The 19,833-nt window shown below is 42.7% G+C and overlaps 1 protein-coding gene across 1 annotated transcript in view; it reads left to right on the top strand.

The window, feature by feature from the left end:
- CPAMD8 (C3 and PZP like alpha-2-macroglobulin domain containing 8) overlaps positions 1–19,833 on the top strand; it is a 131,169-nt gene that overhangs the window by 53,001 nt on the left and 58,335 nt on the right. Inside the window, exons 14-20 of the mRNA XM_044685330.1 lie at positions 691–819; positions 8,722–8,911; positions 10,643–10,815; positions 10,920–11,069; positions 13,393–13,557; positions 15,683–15,825; positions 18,500–18,562. Of these exons, the coding sequence (XP_044541265.1) occupies positions 691–819; positions 8,722–8,911; positions 10,643–10,815; positions 10,920–11,069; positions 13,393–13,557; positions 15,683–15,825; positions 18,500–18,562 (1,013 nt within the window). The remainder of the gene's footprint in view (positions 1–690; positions 820–8,721; positions 8,912–10,642; positions 10,816–10,919; positions 11,070–13,392; positions 13,558–15,682; positions 15,826–18,499; positions 18,563–19,833) is intronic.

Here is a 19,833-nt window from a genome sequence, read left to right as displayed (position 1 = left end):
AGAGAGAGAGAGACAGAGAGAGACAGAGAGAGAGACAGAGACAGAGAGAGAGACAGAGACAGAGAGACAGAGACAGAGAGACAGAGACAGAGAGAGAGAGAGAAGGAATATGGCACATCTTGGAATAATCACTGAGCTGTGCACACAGTGGGTATTCAATAGTGAGGAGTGAGTTTAAGGCAGAAAGCATGTCCACGTGTCTCCCCTCAGAGATGATTCTGTGTTCAGAGTAAATTGGGGAAGGTCATCTGAGTGCAGAGTCCTGTTGGATGTGTGGAAAGTATATCTCAGGACCAAAAGGATGTGGAGCTTAAGGTCCAGTGCGGATCCCCTGGGAGCGATATGAGCATCCGAGGAGATGGGTGATTGGGAACCACTGGCAGATGTAAATGTTTGATGAACAGTTCTGAAGCAGTGTCCACACAGGAAAAGAAAGTGTTCAGAGAGAAGCCAGAGGACCCGGAGTCTGGGTATGAACAGATTTAATGGCACGTGGGAAGAATCATGAGTATGAAAATCCATCTCAGAGGGAAGAGACTGTGCTGAGCGGATCAGTCCCAACTCCGTTTGGGTCTGAGTCATTTGGGCTTCTGTGTACTGAAAGAATCATTGAGCAGGAAGCTGGAATGCCAGCAAGACCACAGGAACTGGAAAACACGTATATAATATTCAAATGTGTTTTTTCTTCAGACAAAAGTGCTAGCAATTGATGGAAAACCTGCTGGGAACCAATACCTGCCCAACTACTTGTCTATTAGCAGCTGGTACTCCCCAAGTAAATGCTACCTACAGCTCCAGGCTCCCGACTCATCTTTTCAGGTAAGGATTGCCTTGCACCCTAGAATGATGGTCCAAGTCTAATAGGGATAAATATGTGTCTAAAAACTCAACTGTACAGGGATAGAATAGAAGAAGCCTAGCTTAAGTCTTGCTGAGCTTATTTGAAAAGGACAGACATCAAATGGGGCTCTACGTGGTTTGCAAACTCAATACACGTCCCCAGAAGAATGTTGCACTTGAGAAAGCTGATGTGGTCTTAGAGAGCCACCGTGTCCGGGACAAAGGTGGGTAGAGTCAAACCTTCTCTGTTCCGTTCTGGGCAGCACATTTTAAGGCCTTGACAAGTAGGAGCTCATAGGGGAGGGGAGGAGGGGACCAGTGTCATGAGAAAACTAGAGACCATGTGATACAAGGATGCAGGAGGCAGCAAACTATGTTCTGGGTAGGATGGGGGGGAATCCAGCCCACCACTTGTTTTTGTCTGACTCATGAACTAAGAAAGGTTTTTATATTTTGTAGTTTGTTGACCACTGATTTAAAGGGATGGAAAATATTTAGCTTGGAAAAGAGAAGATGAAATGGGAGACATACTGTCTTCAACTCTCTGAAGGACTATCACGTGAAAGAAAGATTGTTCTGCTTGGCCCCAGAGGACCAAACTAGGAGCAGTGGATGGAAATTGCAAAGGCAGATTTTACATCATTTAATGAATGATGATTAGCTAAATGAGAATGGGCTGCCCTAAAAAGTAGTGTATTACTAAATACCACATATCTTCAGGAGATTGCATGGAGGTATATACTGCTTTTTAAGAATTAGATGAAGGGGGAAGCTGGGCAACTCAGTGGATTGAGAGCCAGGCCTAGAGATGGGAGGTCCTAGGTTCAAATCTGGCCTCAGACACTTCCTAGCTGTGTGACCCTGGGCAAGTCACTTCACCCCCATTGCCTAGCCCTTCCCACTCTTCTGTCTTGGAACCAATTCATAGTGTTGATTCTAAGACAGAAAGTAAGGGGTTCTGTAAAGATAAAAATGCTATGAGGGCAGCTAAATGGCTCAGAATATAGAAAGCCAGGTCTAGAGAAGGAAAGTTTGGGGTTCAAATCTGGCCTCAGACACGTCCTAGCTGTGTGACCCTGGGCAAGTCACTTAACCCCCGTTGCCTAGCCCTTACCACTCTTCCGCCTTGAAACCAATACATAGTATTGATTCTAAGATGGAAGATAAGGATTAAAAAAAAAAGAATGAGATGGACTAGATGACTTCGGTGATCCCTTCCAATTCTTCAGATTCTGTGACTCCAAGCTACTTCGAAATTCTTTTGGATCACATTTAAGAATTTTTTTTTGGCTTTATACAATTTCACTTTTTCTTTGAGGCTTCATATGTAGCCATTTTAACATTGTTATCCTCTTCTGAATTCTTGCCTATCACTATAGTAATTTCATATGGTTAGGGTTTTTGTTTTTTTTTTTTGCTCATTTCCCAGCCTGTTTTTTAACTTTTAAATTTATGTTAAAGTTGGGCTCTGCTCCTGGGGTGGAAGGAGCACCAAAAAGCCCCAAACTTTTTGTGCTGAGGGCATATGGGCCTGGCTGCTGGCACATGCTTTGATATGGAGCTGGCTTATTGGGGCATGGTCAGCTGCTGGCTTGCCCAAATGCCACTGGGCTGATTTGTACTCTCCTCTTGTCCCAGTGACACAGACCTTTCCTGTCCATCTTCTAAGCTGTGTTAGGTTGGAAAATCGTTTCATCTGATCATTTTGTTGGTTCTGCTACTCTAGAATTCATTTGGAGGCTTTTTTTATAGTTGTTTAAAAGTGAATTTGGGAGAGCTCAGGGAGTTCCTGCCTTACTTACTCTACCGTCTTTAACTCCATGCTCCATCGTGCTAAAAGAGTTCTGTTTTTATTGGATTGGCTCTTCCCTCCACTGATAAAGAGCCTGATCTTTGAAGAGTCACCGTGACCAGCCTATTTATCTCGAGTAAAGGGCTTCTCTATCCCTAGCTGAGCTGGTCCTTGGCTGGCAGACTGTACACTGCTCAGTGTTGGGTTCACACTTATAACATTCCTGGTTTGGTAGGTAGGACACACCTTCCAGAATTGTTGTTCCACTTGCTTAGCCTTCTTCACATGGCCACTGAAAGACTCTGACAGAGAATGATAGTGGACGGTTCTGTCATTAGGACTCTTTAATGTTGATGACAGACAGTAATCTCTGTGCTGAAGGCAAAGAATCCTTTCCTAAAGTTGCAAGAAAGCCATGGAAGGAGCTCAGAGATTTGAGTTTGTGTCTCATTTCTTTTATTGGGGGGCTCTTAGCAGATCTGCCTGGCTTTGGAGAAAAGTGTCATTAACTTATCTACACAATATGACTGCTCTTTCTTGTCACTGGAAAAAAGAATACACAGGGAAGAACAGGTCCTATTTACAGATATTTAATGGTCACAAAGCATTTTCCTATTCTTCATCTCTCTTGATCCTCACGAAATCATGCAATAGGTCTTAACAGGGAATAACTTTGCTGAGACTCCAGGAGGTTTAATCCACACAATTATTAAGAGTGAGAGCTATAAGGTGAACCTAACAAATATTTCTACTCCAGGTACAACATTCTCTCTACTGCTTTGGAAATTTTAGAGCTAGAAGAGTCAGGAACATGTATTGAGAGGTGATGAACTTTAAAGATCACCTTATTTAATTCTAGTATTTTACATATGAGGAAACTGAGGCCCAAAGAACTCAAATGAATTTCCAAGATCCTCCATGTAAAGAGTGACAAGTCAGGTTTTGAATCTAGGTCTTCTGACTCTAAAACCAGGATTTCTTCCATGGCAGCATGTGGAAATATTGGAAACTGTCCTGTCTACCCCTCGAATTTTGCAAATGAGGAAAGCGAGGCTTGGAGAAGGGAAATGGCATGTGAAAAGTCACAAAGCGGTCAGTGGAGTCCTCTCTCCACACCTCAATGATTTCCACAGACCCACCCAGTTCTAACTCCTGGGATCCCATGCTACCTCTGAAACAATATCACACTGACACTGGGTACTCCTATGTGTGAGTCAAGCGAGGGGGCAGAATTTCATTGTTCTCAATGCCGTGTTCCTCATTGGTGGCCTCACAACTGCCCTGGGCTCAAGGTTCTTCCTGGGTTCTGGACAAGGTGTTGCTCGTTCATGATAACCAGGTGCTGAAGTCCTCAAAGTTCAAAAATGAGGCTTTGCATTCACAGGAGCCCAAGCCCAGAGGTGAGCCTGCTCCTGTATAAGGAAGGGTCAGATCAGTCCAGCGGCGGTTTTGTAGCTGCTACGTTTTACATGAATTGAATAGGTGGTTCATATTTTACAGGACTTCCTTGGGAAGGAAACACAAATGAGATTCTGCACAGCTAATCCGGACACATTGTTCTTATTATGTTCTGATTTAAACCAATTCCACTGTGGGAAAGCTGGAAAAGGGTTTTCTTGCAACTGTGGGAACAGAGGCTCTTCAGCTCCTGTTACTGTGTGTTCCAATTAGCCAAAGACTTTTTGCATAAACAATTCCATCATTTCATCCAGAAGCTTTATTAGTGTGTTAACAGACACAGTCCTATGAATTATTCACACGATGACTTTTTCATTGTGTTTCCAGCCAAGTAAAAATGTTCTCTCTTTTCCAACCTGAAATGAATAGCGTGTAGATCAGAGCTTAGGCCACTTCCGAGGTTGTCATCCAATGAACTCTAGAATGTAAGACATTTATCTGATTATGGCTTCTTGGGGATTTAGGATTTTGTGTCCCAGATAAATTAATTCTTGCAATATGAGTTGCAATCGGGCTTTTAATGTCAGCTGGAAGGGCCTTCAGAGATCATCTTGCCCAACCCTCATTTTAGGTGAGAAAACTGAATTCCACAGGGCTTGTGATTTGCCCAGGATTACATATTTCATGAAAGAGAGAGCGCTAGAATCCAACTATCCTGTCTCCCAGATTGAGCTCTTGAGCGTTGTCTGGGGAGCCTCTCTTCTGTTTCCTTCCCTTGCTTTTCTCTTGGGCCATCATGTAGAACACGGAGTGGGTTTCTTTCCTATGGCTCCAGAGTCACAGGAACACAGATTTGTCTTAAGAGGAGGACAAACTTCTTTTAACAGTGAGAGATATCTGAAAATAAAATGGGGAGCCTTCTAGGTATTTTACCAGCTGTCACTAGCACTGAGGCTGAACGACCATTTGGTGAGATACTCTTTAAAAAACCCCAAACTCTTACATTCTCTGTCTTAGTATCAGTTGTAGGATAGAAAAGTGGCAAGGGCTAGGCAGTCAAGGCTGTCTCTTGCCTGTGGTCACCCAACTAGGAAGTGCCTGAGGCCAGATATGAGCCCACGTCCTCCTGGCTCCAGGTGGGGCGCTCTATCTACTGTGCTACCTAGCTGCCCTGATACTGTTTTCTTTCTTAAAAAAAAATTTTTTTTTTGTCCATCTTAATACCCTAATCCTGCAAAAAGAAGCCATCCTTTGTAATAAATAAGTATGGTCAGATAAAAGAAACCTACATGTTGGCCATATCTGAAAGGGAGAGCTTTGTCCTGTACCTGTAGACCCCCACTTCTCTGCCAAGAGGTGGGAGGCAGACAGACGTCATCACGAGTCTTCTGTATGCTTGAACAAAGGCACTGCTTTGGTTAGGGTTCTGACGTCATTCAGACTTGCTTCCTTCACAGTCTTTGTGTCAGTTGTCCCCTGATTCTGCTCTTTCTCCTCTGTTTCAGCTGATAATGAACATCACCGGGTTTCTCTGAACCAATCATATTCGTTGTTTCATTAAACACAATAACATTCCTTTACATTTATGGACTGTGCTTTGTTCAGCCTTTCCCTAAATGACAGGAACTCATTTTGTTAGGGATGACCCTTTCATGGGGGATGGACGAGACGCCCTCCAAAGATTCTTCCACTTCTTAAAATGCTTTAGTTCCACACTAAAATGAAACTTCATTTTATTTTATTTTATTTTTTCCATGTTGGTCATTGTTGTAAGAGCAAACTCATATGTAACCAAAACCCCAAAATAAAACCATAAATACACTGATGTGAAAGATGATTCAAACGGTTCTTTCTCTGGAGGTAGAGAGCTTTCCCCATCATAAGTCCTTCAGGATTGTCCCAGATCCTGGCACTGCTGAGAGGAGCCAAGTTTTCACAGTTAATCATTGTCCAATATTGCCGTTATTGTGTGCAGCGTTCTCCTGTTTCTGCTTATTTCACTCTGTATCAGTCCCTGCAGGTCTTTCCCGTTTTTTCTGAAATCATCTTGCTTATTATTTCTTACAGCACAATAGTATTCCATTACCAACATGACCACAACTTGCTCAGCCATTCCCCAACAGACGTGGACATCCCCTCAGTTTCCAATTCTTTGCCACCACAAAAAGAGCAGCTATAAATATTTTTGTACAAGGGGTTCCTTTTCCCGTTTTTTATTATCTCTTTGGGATGAAGCTTCATTTTAACCATGTGTGGTTGTAACATCAAATCTTGGCCCTAAAGACAAGATGAGAAAATATATCCCACTCTTTCCCTTTGAGAAGTGGGGAGGGGAAGCCTATGGGTGCAGAATGTTTCATATGATGTTAGGCACAGTTGCTACTTTGGGGAGTTTTTCTTTTCTTGCATGTTTTTCTTTGTTACAAGAGAAGGCTCACTTGGGACTGGGCAGGGAGGGTGAAGGAAATAGCTGGAAATGATTGCGATGTAAAACAAAGGCATCACTAAAACTTTAATTTTTAAAAAACATAATTTCATAATTACTATTGTTGTTTTCATTTCTAAGGCTCAAAGCAGAGGGTCTTACCACATCAGATTTCTTAATAATAAAATCGGCACCTGATGTTTACATAATACTTAAACCATAACACCTGGCTCAGCCACCTACACATGGTAGGGATTTAATGAACATTTGTGATTGAACACATTATCTCCTTTGTGTTAGCACAGCAAGGGAGGCAGGAGAGTTGAGCGGTGAAGGGTGAGAAGAAAGCAGTTGCTGCCTTCACAGCTCTAAGAAGGACACCCACTTTCCTTCCCTTACCAGGAAAAGCAGGGTCTTTCCTCCTAGGCTTCTGAGACTTCTGCCTGTCAGGGTTCCCAAGTCTGTGACCAAGATGTGTCCCAAAGGAAAGAGAAGAGCCAGTGAAAGTGGTGGGATCGAGAGCGCTTTTTACAGTTTATCAAACTATACCATGACATGGCGGGGCAGGGGAAAGGATTATTGTGCTCATCTGAAAGAAGAGGAACATAGCAACAGAGGATAGAAACTCAGAGCCAAAGAGATCCTAGGAGGCAGTTGGGGGCTCTGTGGATAGAGAGAGCCCTGGATCTGGAGTCAGGAAGAACTGGTCTCAAATCCAGCCTTGGACACTTCTTAGCTGTGTGGTGGTCCTGGGTAAGTTGATTGACTTCTTATTTGCCTCAGTTTCTCCACCTGTAAAATGGGAGATAATAGCATCCACCTCTCAAGGTTTTCTGAAAATCAAATGAGATCACATTTGTAAAGCATTTATCACAGTGCTAGGCACACACTTAGCTACAATACAAATGCTAGTTATTAGCTCAAATGATTTATCCAAGGAAATACAGCTAGTAAGTGAATGACAGAACCAGGGCTTAATCTTGGTCTGTTGGTCCATAAGATTATGTCTTGTAACCACCATGGGCCTCAGTTTCCTCATCTCTAAAATAGAGGGAGTTGGCCTAGATGGCTTCTCAAGTCCCTCCCAGCTATATATCTATGATTTTGTGACTCTTAACCCAGAGGTATTTCCACTACCCCGTCTTGCCTTTCTGCCCTGGACCTCTGTATATAATCTCCAACAAAGCTCAAGGAAGGCTGGAAATGGCAAAATGCAGATCTTGCTGTCCTGGTACCCAACACAGGTGCTTGGGCAAACACCCTCCAGCATCACAGCTGGATTTTGTGATGATAAGCATTGGAGGTAACCCCAGAGGGCAGCAGGCTTTTTCTACGGTGTTTCTAGCATTGGTGCAGCTCCTTTGGAAGCCCATCAGTCAGACAGTTAGAAAATTCTTCCTTGAATTAAGGATGAAGTCTGCCTCCCTGAAGCTCCTCCTCTCTCCTCCCACTCCTCATCCTGTCTACACGGGCCAAGCAGAGCAAGGCCTGTCCTTTTACCACATGGTGTCTTGTCAGATATTTGAAGACAGTGAAGCTGGCCCACCCAAGTCCTCTAGTCTTCGATGTTCCATTTTCTCCATCTTCTTGTCCTACAGCTCGCTCTCTAGTGACTTCATCATTCTGGTCCAAACGATCAAGGTCCTTCTTCCGCTGCCTACCTTTTAGGTTTTTCTTTTCTTGAAAGTTGTTTCACTCTCCGCCTCCTTGTTGGTTCTTTCACTCCTGTATTCGTTTTGTGGCGTTATTTTGAAATTGGTTGGAGAGGATTCTCATGGTGACTTTGAGTTTCTCTGCTCTACTGCCATCTTGGCTCTACTCCAAGGAAAACAAGGTCCTCCCTTTCAGAGTGAGCAGAACATAGTGCTTCTGATGTGGTCTAACCAGGGAAGAGGGTTGGGGACCACTCTAGACCTTCTCTAGACCGTATCCCCCTGCCCAGGTCTGACCAGGTAGAGGACGGTGGGGTTGCCCCAACAGGACAATATCTGAGGCCCAGGTGAAAGCTCCAGAGCCTCACCTGTGTCGGGACCCCCCTGCTATGTTCCTTCTTGTACAGGGGGGCTCTGTTAAGGCAAAGCTAACAGATCCTGTTCCAAGATAGAGGGCAAAGGCTTCCCTGCCCACCTCTGGACATCTCAACGTTGTGTCGTTTTGTCTGGGGAATCGGGAGGGTTCAGGGCCATTGACATCTCGGTGTGTTTGTATCATCTGTTTCTGTTTAGCATAACTCAGGTTCCCTCTCAGCTGCTGTCTCTTCCCTAAGGTGGGGGATGAAGTCCGTTTTCCTGTAAAGTCCACCTGTCCTTGTGATTTTACTTTATATTATGAAGTTGCATCACGAGGCAACATTGTGCAGTCAGGCCTGCAGCCTGCGAATATCACCCAGCAAAGGAGCAAGAGAGCCGCATCGCCCTCAGACCAGTCCAGTCAAGTAACCCATGTCCCGGGAACAAGTGAGTACAGACACAACGCCGCAATAGCAGCCTTCCTCTGCCAGACACCTTCAGTGCTTCCCCAGAGCCGACAGAAGAAAGTCCACATTCTGTAGTTTGGCATTCGAGGCCATGCCCAATCTGAGCCCAAGCTAACTTTTCAAAGATATTACCTAATATTCTCTAAAATAAATATAACCCGGTCGGCCAGGTGGTCACGCCAGTCCCTGCATCCTGCCCTCTAAGCTTTTGCTCATCTCATTCGCCCGCTGGTAATTCTTTTTTCCCCAAGCTAAACACTATACTGGGCTCTGCAAAAGTGAAGCCAATGAATGAAACATGATCCCTGCCTTTTGGGGGCTTCTTGTTTAGGATGAAACAAGGCATTTATACAGACAACTAAAACACAATTCAGAATTTGGTCATGTTAAGTATCACTTCCCAGTTCTGTAGCTCTTTAAGATTTCTTTCCTGTGAGGGAAAATGAACAAAAATGCTTTCATCCCTGCACAACCCTGTGATATCGGTGGTATGTGGATTTTTATCTCTGTTTTTAAAAATGGGTAAACTGAGGACCAGAAAGACAGAGTGAATTACCTATAAGTAAGTGATGGAGCCGGGGATCGATCTTGGGTTTTTTGACTCTAAGCCTAAAGCCCATTCCTCTCCCCACACTGAATTTTATAGCATGAATGAGGTGGAGATCACTTCCCTTTCAGGGAAACTGTGAAGGCTTGCTGGAGGAGGTGACTTTTGAGCTAAGCCTTGAAAGAGGGGTAGGATGTTCATAGATGGATAAGGGAGAATGATGATATCGCAAGTGTCACCTGGAACAGGTGAAGTACTTGTATTAGAGCTGGTACTGCAGTGAGGAGGCGTGATGGATAGAGCCAGGAAGACATCTCCAAGTGTTCAAATCTGACCTCAGACACTTCCTAGCTGTGTAACTCTGGTCAAGTCCCTTAACCCTGTTTGCCTCAGTTTCCTCCTCTGTCAAATGAGTTGGAGAAGGAAATGGCCATCCCCTCCTGTGTCTTTGCCAAGAAAACCCCAAATGAGGTCATGAGGAGTTGGACACAAGTGGAAAACTTCCCGAACAACAACTCCACGGGCATCTTATCTTATCTTTGGTTTTTTTTTTTCCCTCTTTTACTAGACATCCACAGCTAAAAAGATAATGCAGAAAAACAACTCATCAGGACTAGCTTTTTGCTAGGCAAATGCCATGATTTAAGCCCCAGTATCTACCAAACAGATAGAAAACTCCCAGAAGACCAGGAAGAATGGCAAAGAGGAGTTTGGTACATTTTAACTCAAAGTCAATTTAATATATCTCAGTGTAATAATATTATCCCTTTGTGGACATGGGAGTAGGAGCTTTGGGTTTTTCTCAGAGTTATCATCAGACATCAATAATAGAGTTGGCATTAAGAGCTAGGGTCGAGGGCAAATGGCTCTGAATTGAGAGCCAGGGCTAGAGACAGGAGGTCTCCTGGGTTCAAATCTGGTCTCAGGCTCTTTATAACTGAATGATCCTGGGCAAGTCACTTCACCCCCATTGCCTGACCCTTTTTATTGTTCTTCTGCCTTGAAACCAATATGCAGCATGGGTTCTAAGACAGAAGGTAAAGGTTTTTTTGGAAAAAGGTCACAGTATTTCTTTTTCACATCTTTTATCCCATCTTCAAGTTTTCTGGCCAAGTTTTGAATGCCATCATTTAAATTTTTAACAAACAAACAAATCTTATTTAGCTTCTCCAGAGGCCCCAGGAGCTGAGGTTCAGGTGTGTGTGACATACCTTCATCTTCCAATCACCCCCAGCATGGCTCCTCTCAGCCGCCTGCTGGCCTACTACGTAAGGGAGAATGGAGAAGGGGTCACAGACAGTCTGCAGTTGGCCGTCCAAGCCTCATTCGAAAACAAGGTAGGGTGACCTTAAGAGTGGGAAGGAGGACGGGGTGAGCCAAGTTCTTCTGGGGGGGCCGGGGTTTCCTGCCAGCTGTGAGTGGGAAGTGTCTTTGTGCTCAGGTTTCAGTGACATTTTCCTCCAATGAGACAAGACCTGGAGATGTCGTTGACTTGAAGGTCCGAGCCACTAAAGGGAGCTGTGTCTGCATTGGGACGGTGGATAAGAGCATTTATCTCCTCAAGACCGGCTTCCAGCTGACGCCTGCCCAGGTAAGGAGGGAGGGACCTAACGCCGAGGGCTGCTGAAGTTCGGTTCCTCATGGGCATCATGGTCCACTCCAACCACTGCCTTCCTTGTCAGCCAACGTTGATTGCTCCGGGTCTTTCAGGGACTCCCCTTACCTGCAGGTTGAAATTATTCAGAGTCCTCATTGCAGCTTTGAAAGCCTATCATGGTCTAGCCTCGGTTTTCCCTTCCAGGCTACTGTTCCATTACTCTAGCTCAGAATCCAGTATTTCACTCAAATTGACTCATTCACTGTCCCCAAGGAAAGTTTTGTATTTTCCTTTGTCTCTACTGTACTCTCCTTTCTCTCCATTTTTGCCCAGACTATATTCCCTCCACAAGGAATGCTCCCCCTCCTTTCTTTATTGGTGAGAATCATTCCTAGCTTTAAAAAACAAAACAAAACTCTTATCTTCTCTCTTAGAATTGATACTGAGTTTTGGTTCTAAGGTGGAAGAGCCTTTACTCAGGCTTTACTATTTTTAGTAAAAAACTATTATACTAATATATATTATATTATTATACTATTATTATATATAATATTATACTAATAATTATAATTATTTCTATTTCCTCTACTTCAAGTGATTTTAATTATTATAATAATTATTATTGTTATTAACAAATCTTATAAAATATAATACTTGGAGTATTGGACATTAATTTTAATCGTACAGGAGAGGGGTGGGAAGTAGCAAAAATTGCACAAAGGAAGCTATAAAAGAGCTATTAAGTCTGCGATGGTGGAGTGAACATCCTCACTGGAAAAAAAACATCCTACAACCTCCCAAGTATCAAGTGAAATTATCCAGATGTAGGATGTTGTTGCCTTCAAAAGCCAGAAGTTCTTTTCTTTTTTTTTTAAACCCTTCCCTTCCATCTTGGAATCAATATTGTGTATTGGTTCTAAGACAGAAGAGTGGTAAGGGCTAGGCAATGGGGGTTAAGTGTCTGGCCCAGGGTCACACAGCTAGGAAGTATCTGGAGCCAGATTTGAACCCAGGTCCTCCCAACTCCAAGGCTTGCTCTCTATCCACTGAGCCACCCAGCTGCCCTACATTTCTAGCTTTTAAAGTACAACTTTAAAAAATACATAAAAATATTTTGCAAGATAATACCTGTATAACCCAGATCAAATCACCTGCCAGCACTGGAACAGGGAAGGGAAGGAAATCAATTTGATCATATAGCTTAGGAAAACTTATGTGAAAATTTGTTATTACATATAATTGGTAATATATATACATATATATATATATATATATATATATATATATATATATATATATATAGCAGCTGGGTGGCTGAATGGATTGAGAGTCAGGCCCAGAATTGGGAAGTCCTGGGTTCAAATGAGGCCTCAGATACTTCCTAGCTGTGTGACCCTGGGCAAGTCACTTAACCCCCATTGCCTAGCCCTTACCGCTTTTCTGCCTTGGAACCAATACAGAGTATTGATTCCAAGTTGGAAGGTAAGGGTTTAAAAAAATTATCTATATATTTATGGTCCAATTTAAATCTACCTCCTTTAAACCATCTCTCCCAACCATCCATCCCAAAGTGAGCTTTGTGTTCCTTTGTCTCTTATAACACTATTTATACCACACATTTAGCATGTATTATTATATTTCTTTTTTTTTTTACCCTTCCCTTTCATCTTAGAATCAATATTGCACATTAGTTCCAAGGCAGAAGAGTGGTAAAGATTAGGCACTGGGGGTTAAGTGTCTTGCCCAGGGTCATGTAGAAATGTCTTTTTGTCCTCATCTTCCTGAATTCAAATCTAGCCTCAGACACTTACTCACTGAGTGACCCTGAGCAAGTCACTTTACCTGTTGGCCTCAGTTTCCTCATCTGTAAAATGAGCTGGAGAAAAAAATGGCAAACCAGACTGGTATCTTTTCCAAGAAAACCCCAAATGGTGTTACAAAGAGTTGGACATAGCTGAAATGACTGAACAGCAACCTCTTCTGAGACTCAGTTTACACAAAGTATTTCCTGAGCCTCTCATCCTTTTAATCATTCCTTTCTCCTCCAATTGCCTTATTTTTCCATCTCTGTAGACATGTTGTTCTCCCCCACTAGTGTACTCTCCTCGAGTGGAAGGCTATGCCATTTGTTTTTTTTATTCCTGGTGCCTGACGTTCTACCTTGCACAGAAGAGACACATAATAAAAGTTTTCTAACTGGATTGAATAGGTCAATTTTGTATAGCTGTCCAAAGTACTCCCCTGACCCTCTCCTTTCTTTTTTACCTCTTCCTTTTTCATCGTCTCTTTCTCCTTCTTTCTTCCTGGTTTCATACAGGTTTTCCAGGAATTAACCGAATATGATGCTTCCGATACCTTTGGGTCTCCCAAGGAAGATGGTCATTTCTGGTGGCCTGGAATGTCCTCCCATAGACGTCGCCGACGCTCTTCTGTTTTCCCATGGCACTGGGATATCGCAAAAGATGCACGATTTGCATTTACTGTAAGGAATACTATTCTTCGCTCCTTTCCTCCTTCTCCAAAAGGCCTTTCTGAAATAAATTGGGCTGTTATGATAAACAACATTTGCTAAAAGAAGAAAAGAGAACTGGAAATTTGACTAGCTTTTTGAGGAATGTAGGCTAATTAAAAAAAAAAAAACACTAGACTTATAGTCAAAGATCTAGGCTTGGGTTCTGGTTCTGACATGTTCTGAGAAAAGTAATGCTCCTCCCCGGGAGGAGCTTCCTCATTCATAAAGTGGGGATAATACTATTGGTATGGCTCATCTCACAGGTTGTAAGGAAAATGCTTTTGGTGAGAGGTTCAGTTCTTCTCTTCTAGCATCACTCACATCTGTCCCCGCTCTTCTGTCCTGAGTGCCCCCATCCTAGAAGAGCCTCGTTACCATCTGGCTTGAACTGTGGCAAGAAGTTTCAAAAAGGTTTCCCCACTTTATTTCCAGGACACCCTTCCTCATTCGCCAGCATCCTCAGGCCTATATCTGGCCACGTCATCTCTTCACTTAGAAGGCTCAGAGGCTCTTTCTTGCCCACTTTTACAATGTAATTCCTGCCAGCAAATGTTTGTTGGACTGAATAGAATCTGGGCCTTATTTTGGTTTGGTTTTGCTCATCTTTTCAGAAGAACTCCTTCCTGGAAATGAATTAACATAGCCACATACATTCTCAAAGATTATCTCGCCTGATCCCAAACAAAACCAATTAGGGAGATAGTATAAATATTATTCTCCCTTCTTTGTAGATGAGAAAGTTAAAAGTGATTGTGTAGGGGGCAGCTGGGTGGCTCAGTGGATTGAAAGCCAGGCCCAGAGACGGGAGGTCCTAGGTTCAAATCTGGCCTCAGACACTTCCTCGCTGTGTGACCCTGGGCAAGTCACTTGACCCCCGTTGCCTAGCCCTTATCACTCTTCTGCCTTGGAACCAATACACAGTATTGATTCTAAAATGGAAGGTAAGAGTTTAAAAAAAAAAAAAAGTGATTGTGTCATGCCAAAAGCCACATGCCTAATAAGTAATGAAAGTGGAACTTGAATTCAGGTCTTCTAACTCCAGGCTTAATGGTTTTTTCCCCCACCATTGGTGGTGGATGTATATGGCTTCCAAGAAAAGATTAAATCTTCCCAGGCTTCATAGTATATTCTTTTATTCTTCAAGATTGGCAAGCCACGATCCGCTTATTAAGTGTGTAAATGGACAAATTATTGCCCCATATTTGTCAGTTCTCCCTTGGCTGTGCCACCATTTTGATCACAGAACAAACCAAATCTAAAAACGTTTAATCTTGTGAGATGATACCTCCTGTGCCCCTGTAACAAGTGCTGGTGTAGACAGAAAAGTCTGGGTTTAACAGAAGAAAAACAACTGCTTGACCACATGGGCCAATGGGAATATGATTGGGGATGTAGACTCTAAATCAGTGGTTCCCAAACTTTTTTGGCCTGCTGCCCCCTTTCCAGAAAACATATTACTTAACCCCCTGGAAATTAATTTTTAAAAAATTTTAATAGCAATTAATAGGAAAGATAAATGTACCTGTGACCATCACCGCCTCCCTGGATCTCTGTAGCACCCACCAGGGGGCGGTAGCACCCACTTTGGGAATTGCTGCTCTAAATGATCACCCTAATGCAAATATTAATAATATGGAAATAGGTCTTGATCAATGACACATGTAAAACCCAGTGGAATTGCTCGTTGGCAGGGGCAGCTGGGTAGCTCAGTGGATTGAGAGTCAGGCCTAGAGATAAGAGATCCTGGGTTCAAATCTGGCCTCAAACACTTCCTATCTGTGTGACCCTGGGCAAGTCACTAAACCTTCACTGCCTAGCCCTTACCACTCTTCTGCCTTGGAGCCAATACACAGTATTGACTTCTAGACAGAATTTAAGGGTTTAAAAAAAAAAAAAAAGGAATTTCTCATTGGCTATGGGAGGAGGAGAGGGAAAGAACATGAATCATGGAACCATGGAAAAATTTTCTTAATTAATCAATAAAATTAAATAAAATTTTAAAAAAAGAGTCTGGGTTTAGACACTTGTCAGCTATTTAGAGGCCATCTTGGTCAACGAACTGATGAAGCTCCTTTGGTTGTATTCCTTTATCTAGGACACTGGGCTGGTGGTCATGACCGATTTGGTCAGCTTGAACCACAGGCAGGATGGGGACATGTACACAGATGAGGCTGTGCCAGCCTTTCAGCCACACACGGGGACCCTGGGCAGCACGGCACACTCGAAGGTCCTGCCCAGGTAACATGGGGCTTGGGGAACTTTTATCCGATACAACCTTAATGTACTGGCTTTCATCTGAGCTAGGACTCCGGGTCAGATCCTTAACAAATAACAACTTACATGACGTGAAATGTAGATGAAATGCTAAACAGAGATGTGTTATCTTACATTTGCACTGCCTTTCATTCACTCATTCATTCAGTGAACAATTATTCAGTTCTTACTGTATGCCAGGCACTGTGCTAAGTGCTGGGGATACAAAGAGAGACAAAAGACAGTCCCTGCCCTCCAGGAGCTTACAGTCTAATGGAGGAGACAACCTGCAAACAAATCTATACCGAACAAACTATAGACAAGGTAAATAGGAAATAATTAGCAGATGGAAGGCCACTGGAATTAAGAGGGGTTGGGGAAGGCTTCCTGTAGAAGGTAGGATTTTAATTTGGATTTAAAGGAAGCCAGAGAGTCAGGGAGAACATTCCAGACATGGGGGACAGCCGGAGAGAATACCCTGAATGAAGAGATGGAGGGTCTTGTTTGTGGAACAGCCAGGAGGCTGTGTCACTGGATCAGAGTACATGTTGGGGAGTAACATGGAAGATTAGAAGGGTGGAAGGGCTTTGAATGACAAACACATTATTTTGTATTTGGTTTTGAAGGGAAGAGGGAGTTTGTTGAGTTGGGGGAAGGGGCAGGGGATGCCTGATCAGACTTGCACTTTAGGAAAATTACTTCAAAGCCTGAATGAAGGATGGACTGGAGCAGGGAGGAACTCGAGGCAGGCTGATCTAGCAGAAGGCTCTTCTGGTGATCCAGGTGTGAAGTGATGAGCTCTGAGGTTCTCAGATTCTGTCATCCTAAGACGAGTAGTTTCTGATGACGAGGAGGAGCTGTCACAATACGAAATCTGTAAATTTCATATTTCTTTAATGTGGAAAAAGTGTCAAAACAAAATGTGCAATGATACATGTAAAACCCAGTGGAATTGCTCGTTGGCTCCGGGAAGGTGGAAGGAGGAGGGGAGGGAAAGAACATGAATCATGTAACCATGGAAAAATATTTTAAATTAATTAATTAAATGAAAAAATGTTAAGAAATGGACACTGGAATCGAAAAAGCTGTGCATCAATTAGAATGAGACTTAGGACAACCCACCCCCCCAAAATCCATTTCCTAGCTATGTGACCCTGTGCAAGTCTCTTTAAAAAAAAAAAAAGCCTAGCCTTTGCCCCTCTGTTTTAGAGCTGTTACTAACACAGAAGTTAGGGTTTGGGGAAAAAATATTCAGGAATAAGAATAACTTTAAAAAATACGATTCAGAAAGATTAAAAAATTATCTCCTTCGAGGGCAGGTAGCTCAGTAGATTGAGAGCCAGGCCTAGAGATGGGAGGTCCTAGGTTCAAATCTGGCCTCAGACACTTCCTAGCTGTGTGACCCTGGGCAAGTCACTTGACCCCCATTGCCTAGCCCTTACCACTCTTCTGCCTTGGAACTAATACACAGGATTGATTCCAAGACAGAAGGTAAGGGTTTAAAAAAATGTATTTCCTTCCACAAATGTTCTATTCAGAACAGAAGAGGTCATTAGAACCCAGAGTGTCAAAGCTTGAAAGAACTTTGAACATTTTGTCAGGATTCCTCCTTTGTCTCTCTGGCCCTCTTATCTTACTTTAAATTTTCATATCTGTGTCTCATTGCTCTAAGAAGCTTCTTTTTAAAAAATTAAATTCACTTTTTTATTTTTTAACCCTTACCTTCCATCTTAGAATCAATACTGTGTATTGGTTCTAAGGCAGAAGACTAGTTAGGGCAAGGCAATGGGGGTTAAGTAACTTGCCCAGGGTCACAGGGCTAAGGAAGCTTCTTTAGAAGAAGAGATGATGTCATTTCCCCCCTTGTTTTTGTTTTCTTTTTTAAACCCTTTCCTTCCATCTCAGAATTATTACTATATATTGATTCCAAGGCAGTAGAGTGGTATGGGCTAGGCAAAGGACTTAAGTAACTTGCTAGGAAGTGTCTGAGGTCACATTTGAACTCAGGACCTCCCATCTCTAGGTCTGGCTCTCAATCCACTGAGCAACCCAGCTGCCCCTGATAATGTCATATTTAATCTTGGTGTCAACCCCCCAGCACAAGGCCTCACCCTTAGCAGGCAATTTATGAGTACTTATTGAATAAAATAGAATTAAATATAAAGTGAATCTAGTTTGTATTGAATATTTTAGTCATACTCAGTTTATTGGCTTTGGAATCTTGGTGTTTGTTTGATAGAACATCTACTAAACCACAGTTCATGAAAAGATGTGTGCTCCATGATGGCGCAAGCTTTGTGCCCATTGGCCCCTTTATGGCTTCAATCATGCCATTTAGGTACTAGAATACCTAACCAACCTGTCCCAGTTCAAAGGCCCATGTCGTACAGGATTTGGGGATTGGGTTTTAAAAGATGACTCTATTACAAAAATGAATAATATGGAAATGGGTTTTGAGTGATAAATGCATGTATTACCCAGTGGAATTACTTGTCAGCCTTGAGAGAGTGGAGGGAAGAGGAGAGGGAGACAACACGAATCATGGAACCATGGAAAAATAATTTAAAAAATGAAATTATATTTTTAAAAAAGTAGGAAAAAATACCCTTTTTTAAGGCCCATGTAAGTTTTCCCTTTGTTTCTTTTCTTCTCTTGATAGAGCCGAGAAGAGAAAAAGGACCTTCTTCCCTGAAACCTGGATGTGGCATTGTCTAAATATCAGGTACTAAGTCTTATTCCTTTCTTGTTTAAAAAAAAAAAAGAAAAAGAAAAAAGCATCTGTGAGAAAATATGGCCATTATAGTTTACTTGAGAGCCAGAACTAAATGGACATTCTTTTTGTCAACAGTTTTCCTACCTTTGGAAACAGGAAGTGCAGCTTGGAATCCACATTTGTCCTAGGACCAATGTGGCCCTCTGAAGCTTATCTGTGATTCTATAATAATGATAATGATAACGCTTCACACTCCTAGAGCTCTTTACAATTATAGTGAACAAAACTTTTATGATTCTTAAAGTTCTCTCTTTTGGGGTTCCATCCCTCACTTTGTTTTCCTAACAGGTTGATTAAGATCATTAAAATTCCATAAACTATTAAGTTGACCCACCCCCATATTTCCTCTTGGCTTTGGGGAAGCTCAGGGCTTCGGCTAGAATTTCCTTCCACTCCTTATTTTCTTTTAGTCATGTTTGAGGTAAAAGAGAATGAAAACAATTGGGAGAGAGCGAGCAGGGGTTGGCAAACTAGAGCCTGTGGACCCTTCCAGGTCCTCCATATCAACTTCTAATGGAGGAGAGCCAAACTTTCCCCTATTTAAGACCAGCCGCTTCTTCATCCTCCTTAGCCTCTACCCTATTTAAAAACAATTTAGGTCATTTTCATTCTGGCAATGAAAGAACTTTATTCTTGGTCCCTGGTTGAAGGAACTGGGGATCCCAGAGAAAAGCATACACGTCAAATCAAGTCAAGTCTATGTTTATTAAGCAGATGTTATGTGCCAGGCATCATGCTAAGCTTGGGAATACTACTACAAGTGGAAAAGAGAAAGGAAGGGGCATTCATATAGCACCTGCCATATGCCAGGCACTGCACTAAGCACTTTTGAATCTTCATGACAATCCTGCAAGGTAGGTGGTTATCCCCATTTTACAGTTGGTGAAACTGAGGTGATCAGAGGCTAAGTGACTCATCCAGGGTCACACAGCTAGCTAGTAAGTGTCTGAGGCAGGATTGGAGCACAAGTCTTCTCTGTCCACTGAGAAACCCAATTTTGGTTTTAAAAGATTACTTTATTACAAAAATGAATAATATGGAAATAGGTATCAAGTGATAATATACATGTATAACCCAGTGGAATTGCTTGTCAGCTCCAGGAGGGGAGAGGGAAGAGAGGGGAGAGAGAGAGAGAGAGAGGAAGGAAGGAAGGAAGGAAGGAAGGAAGGAAGGAAGGAAGGAAGGAAGGAAGGAAGGAAGGAAGGAAGGAAGGAAGGAAG

This window comes from Gracilinanus agilis, chromosome 1, assembly GCF_016433145.1.
Source record: "Gracilinanus agilis isolate LMUSP501 chromosome 1, AgileGrace, whole genome shotgun sequence".
Classification (NCBI taxonomy): domain Eukaryota; kingdom Metazoa; phylum Chordata; class Mammalia; order Didelphimorphia; family Didelphidae; genus Gracilinanus; species Gracilinanus agilis.
The sequence above is the reverse complement of the archived record's forward strand: the minus strand, read 5'-3'. Positions and strand labels throughout refer to the sequence as shown.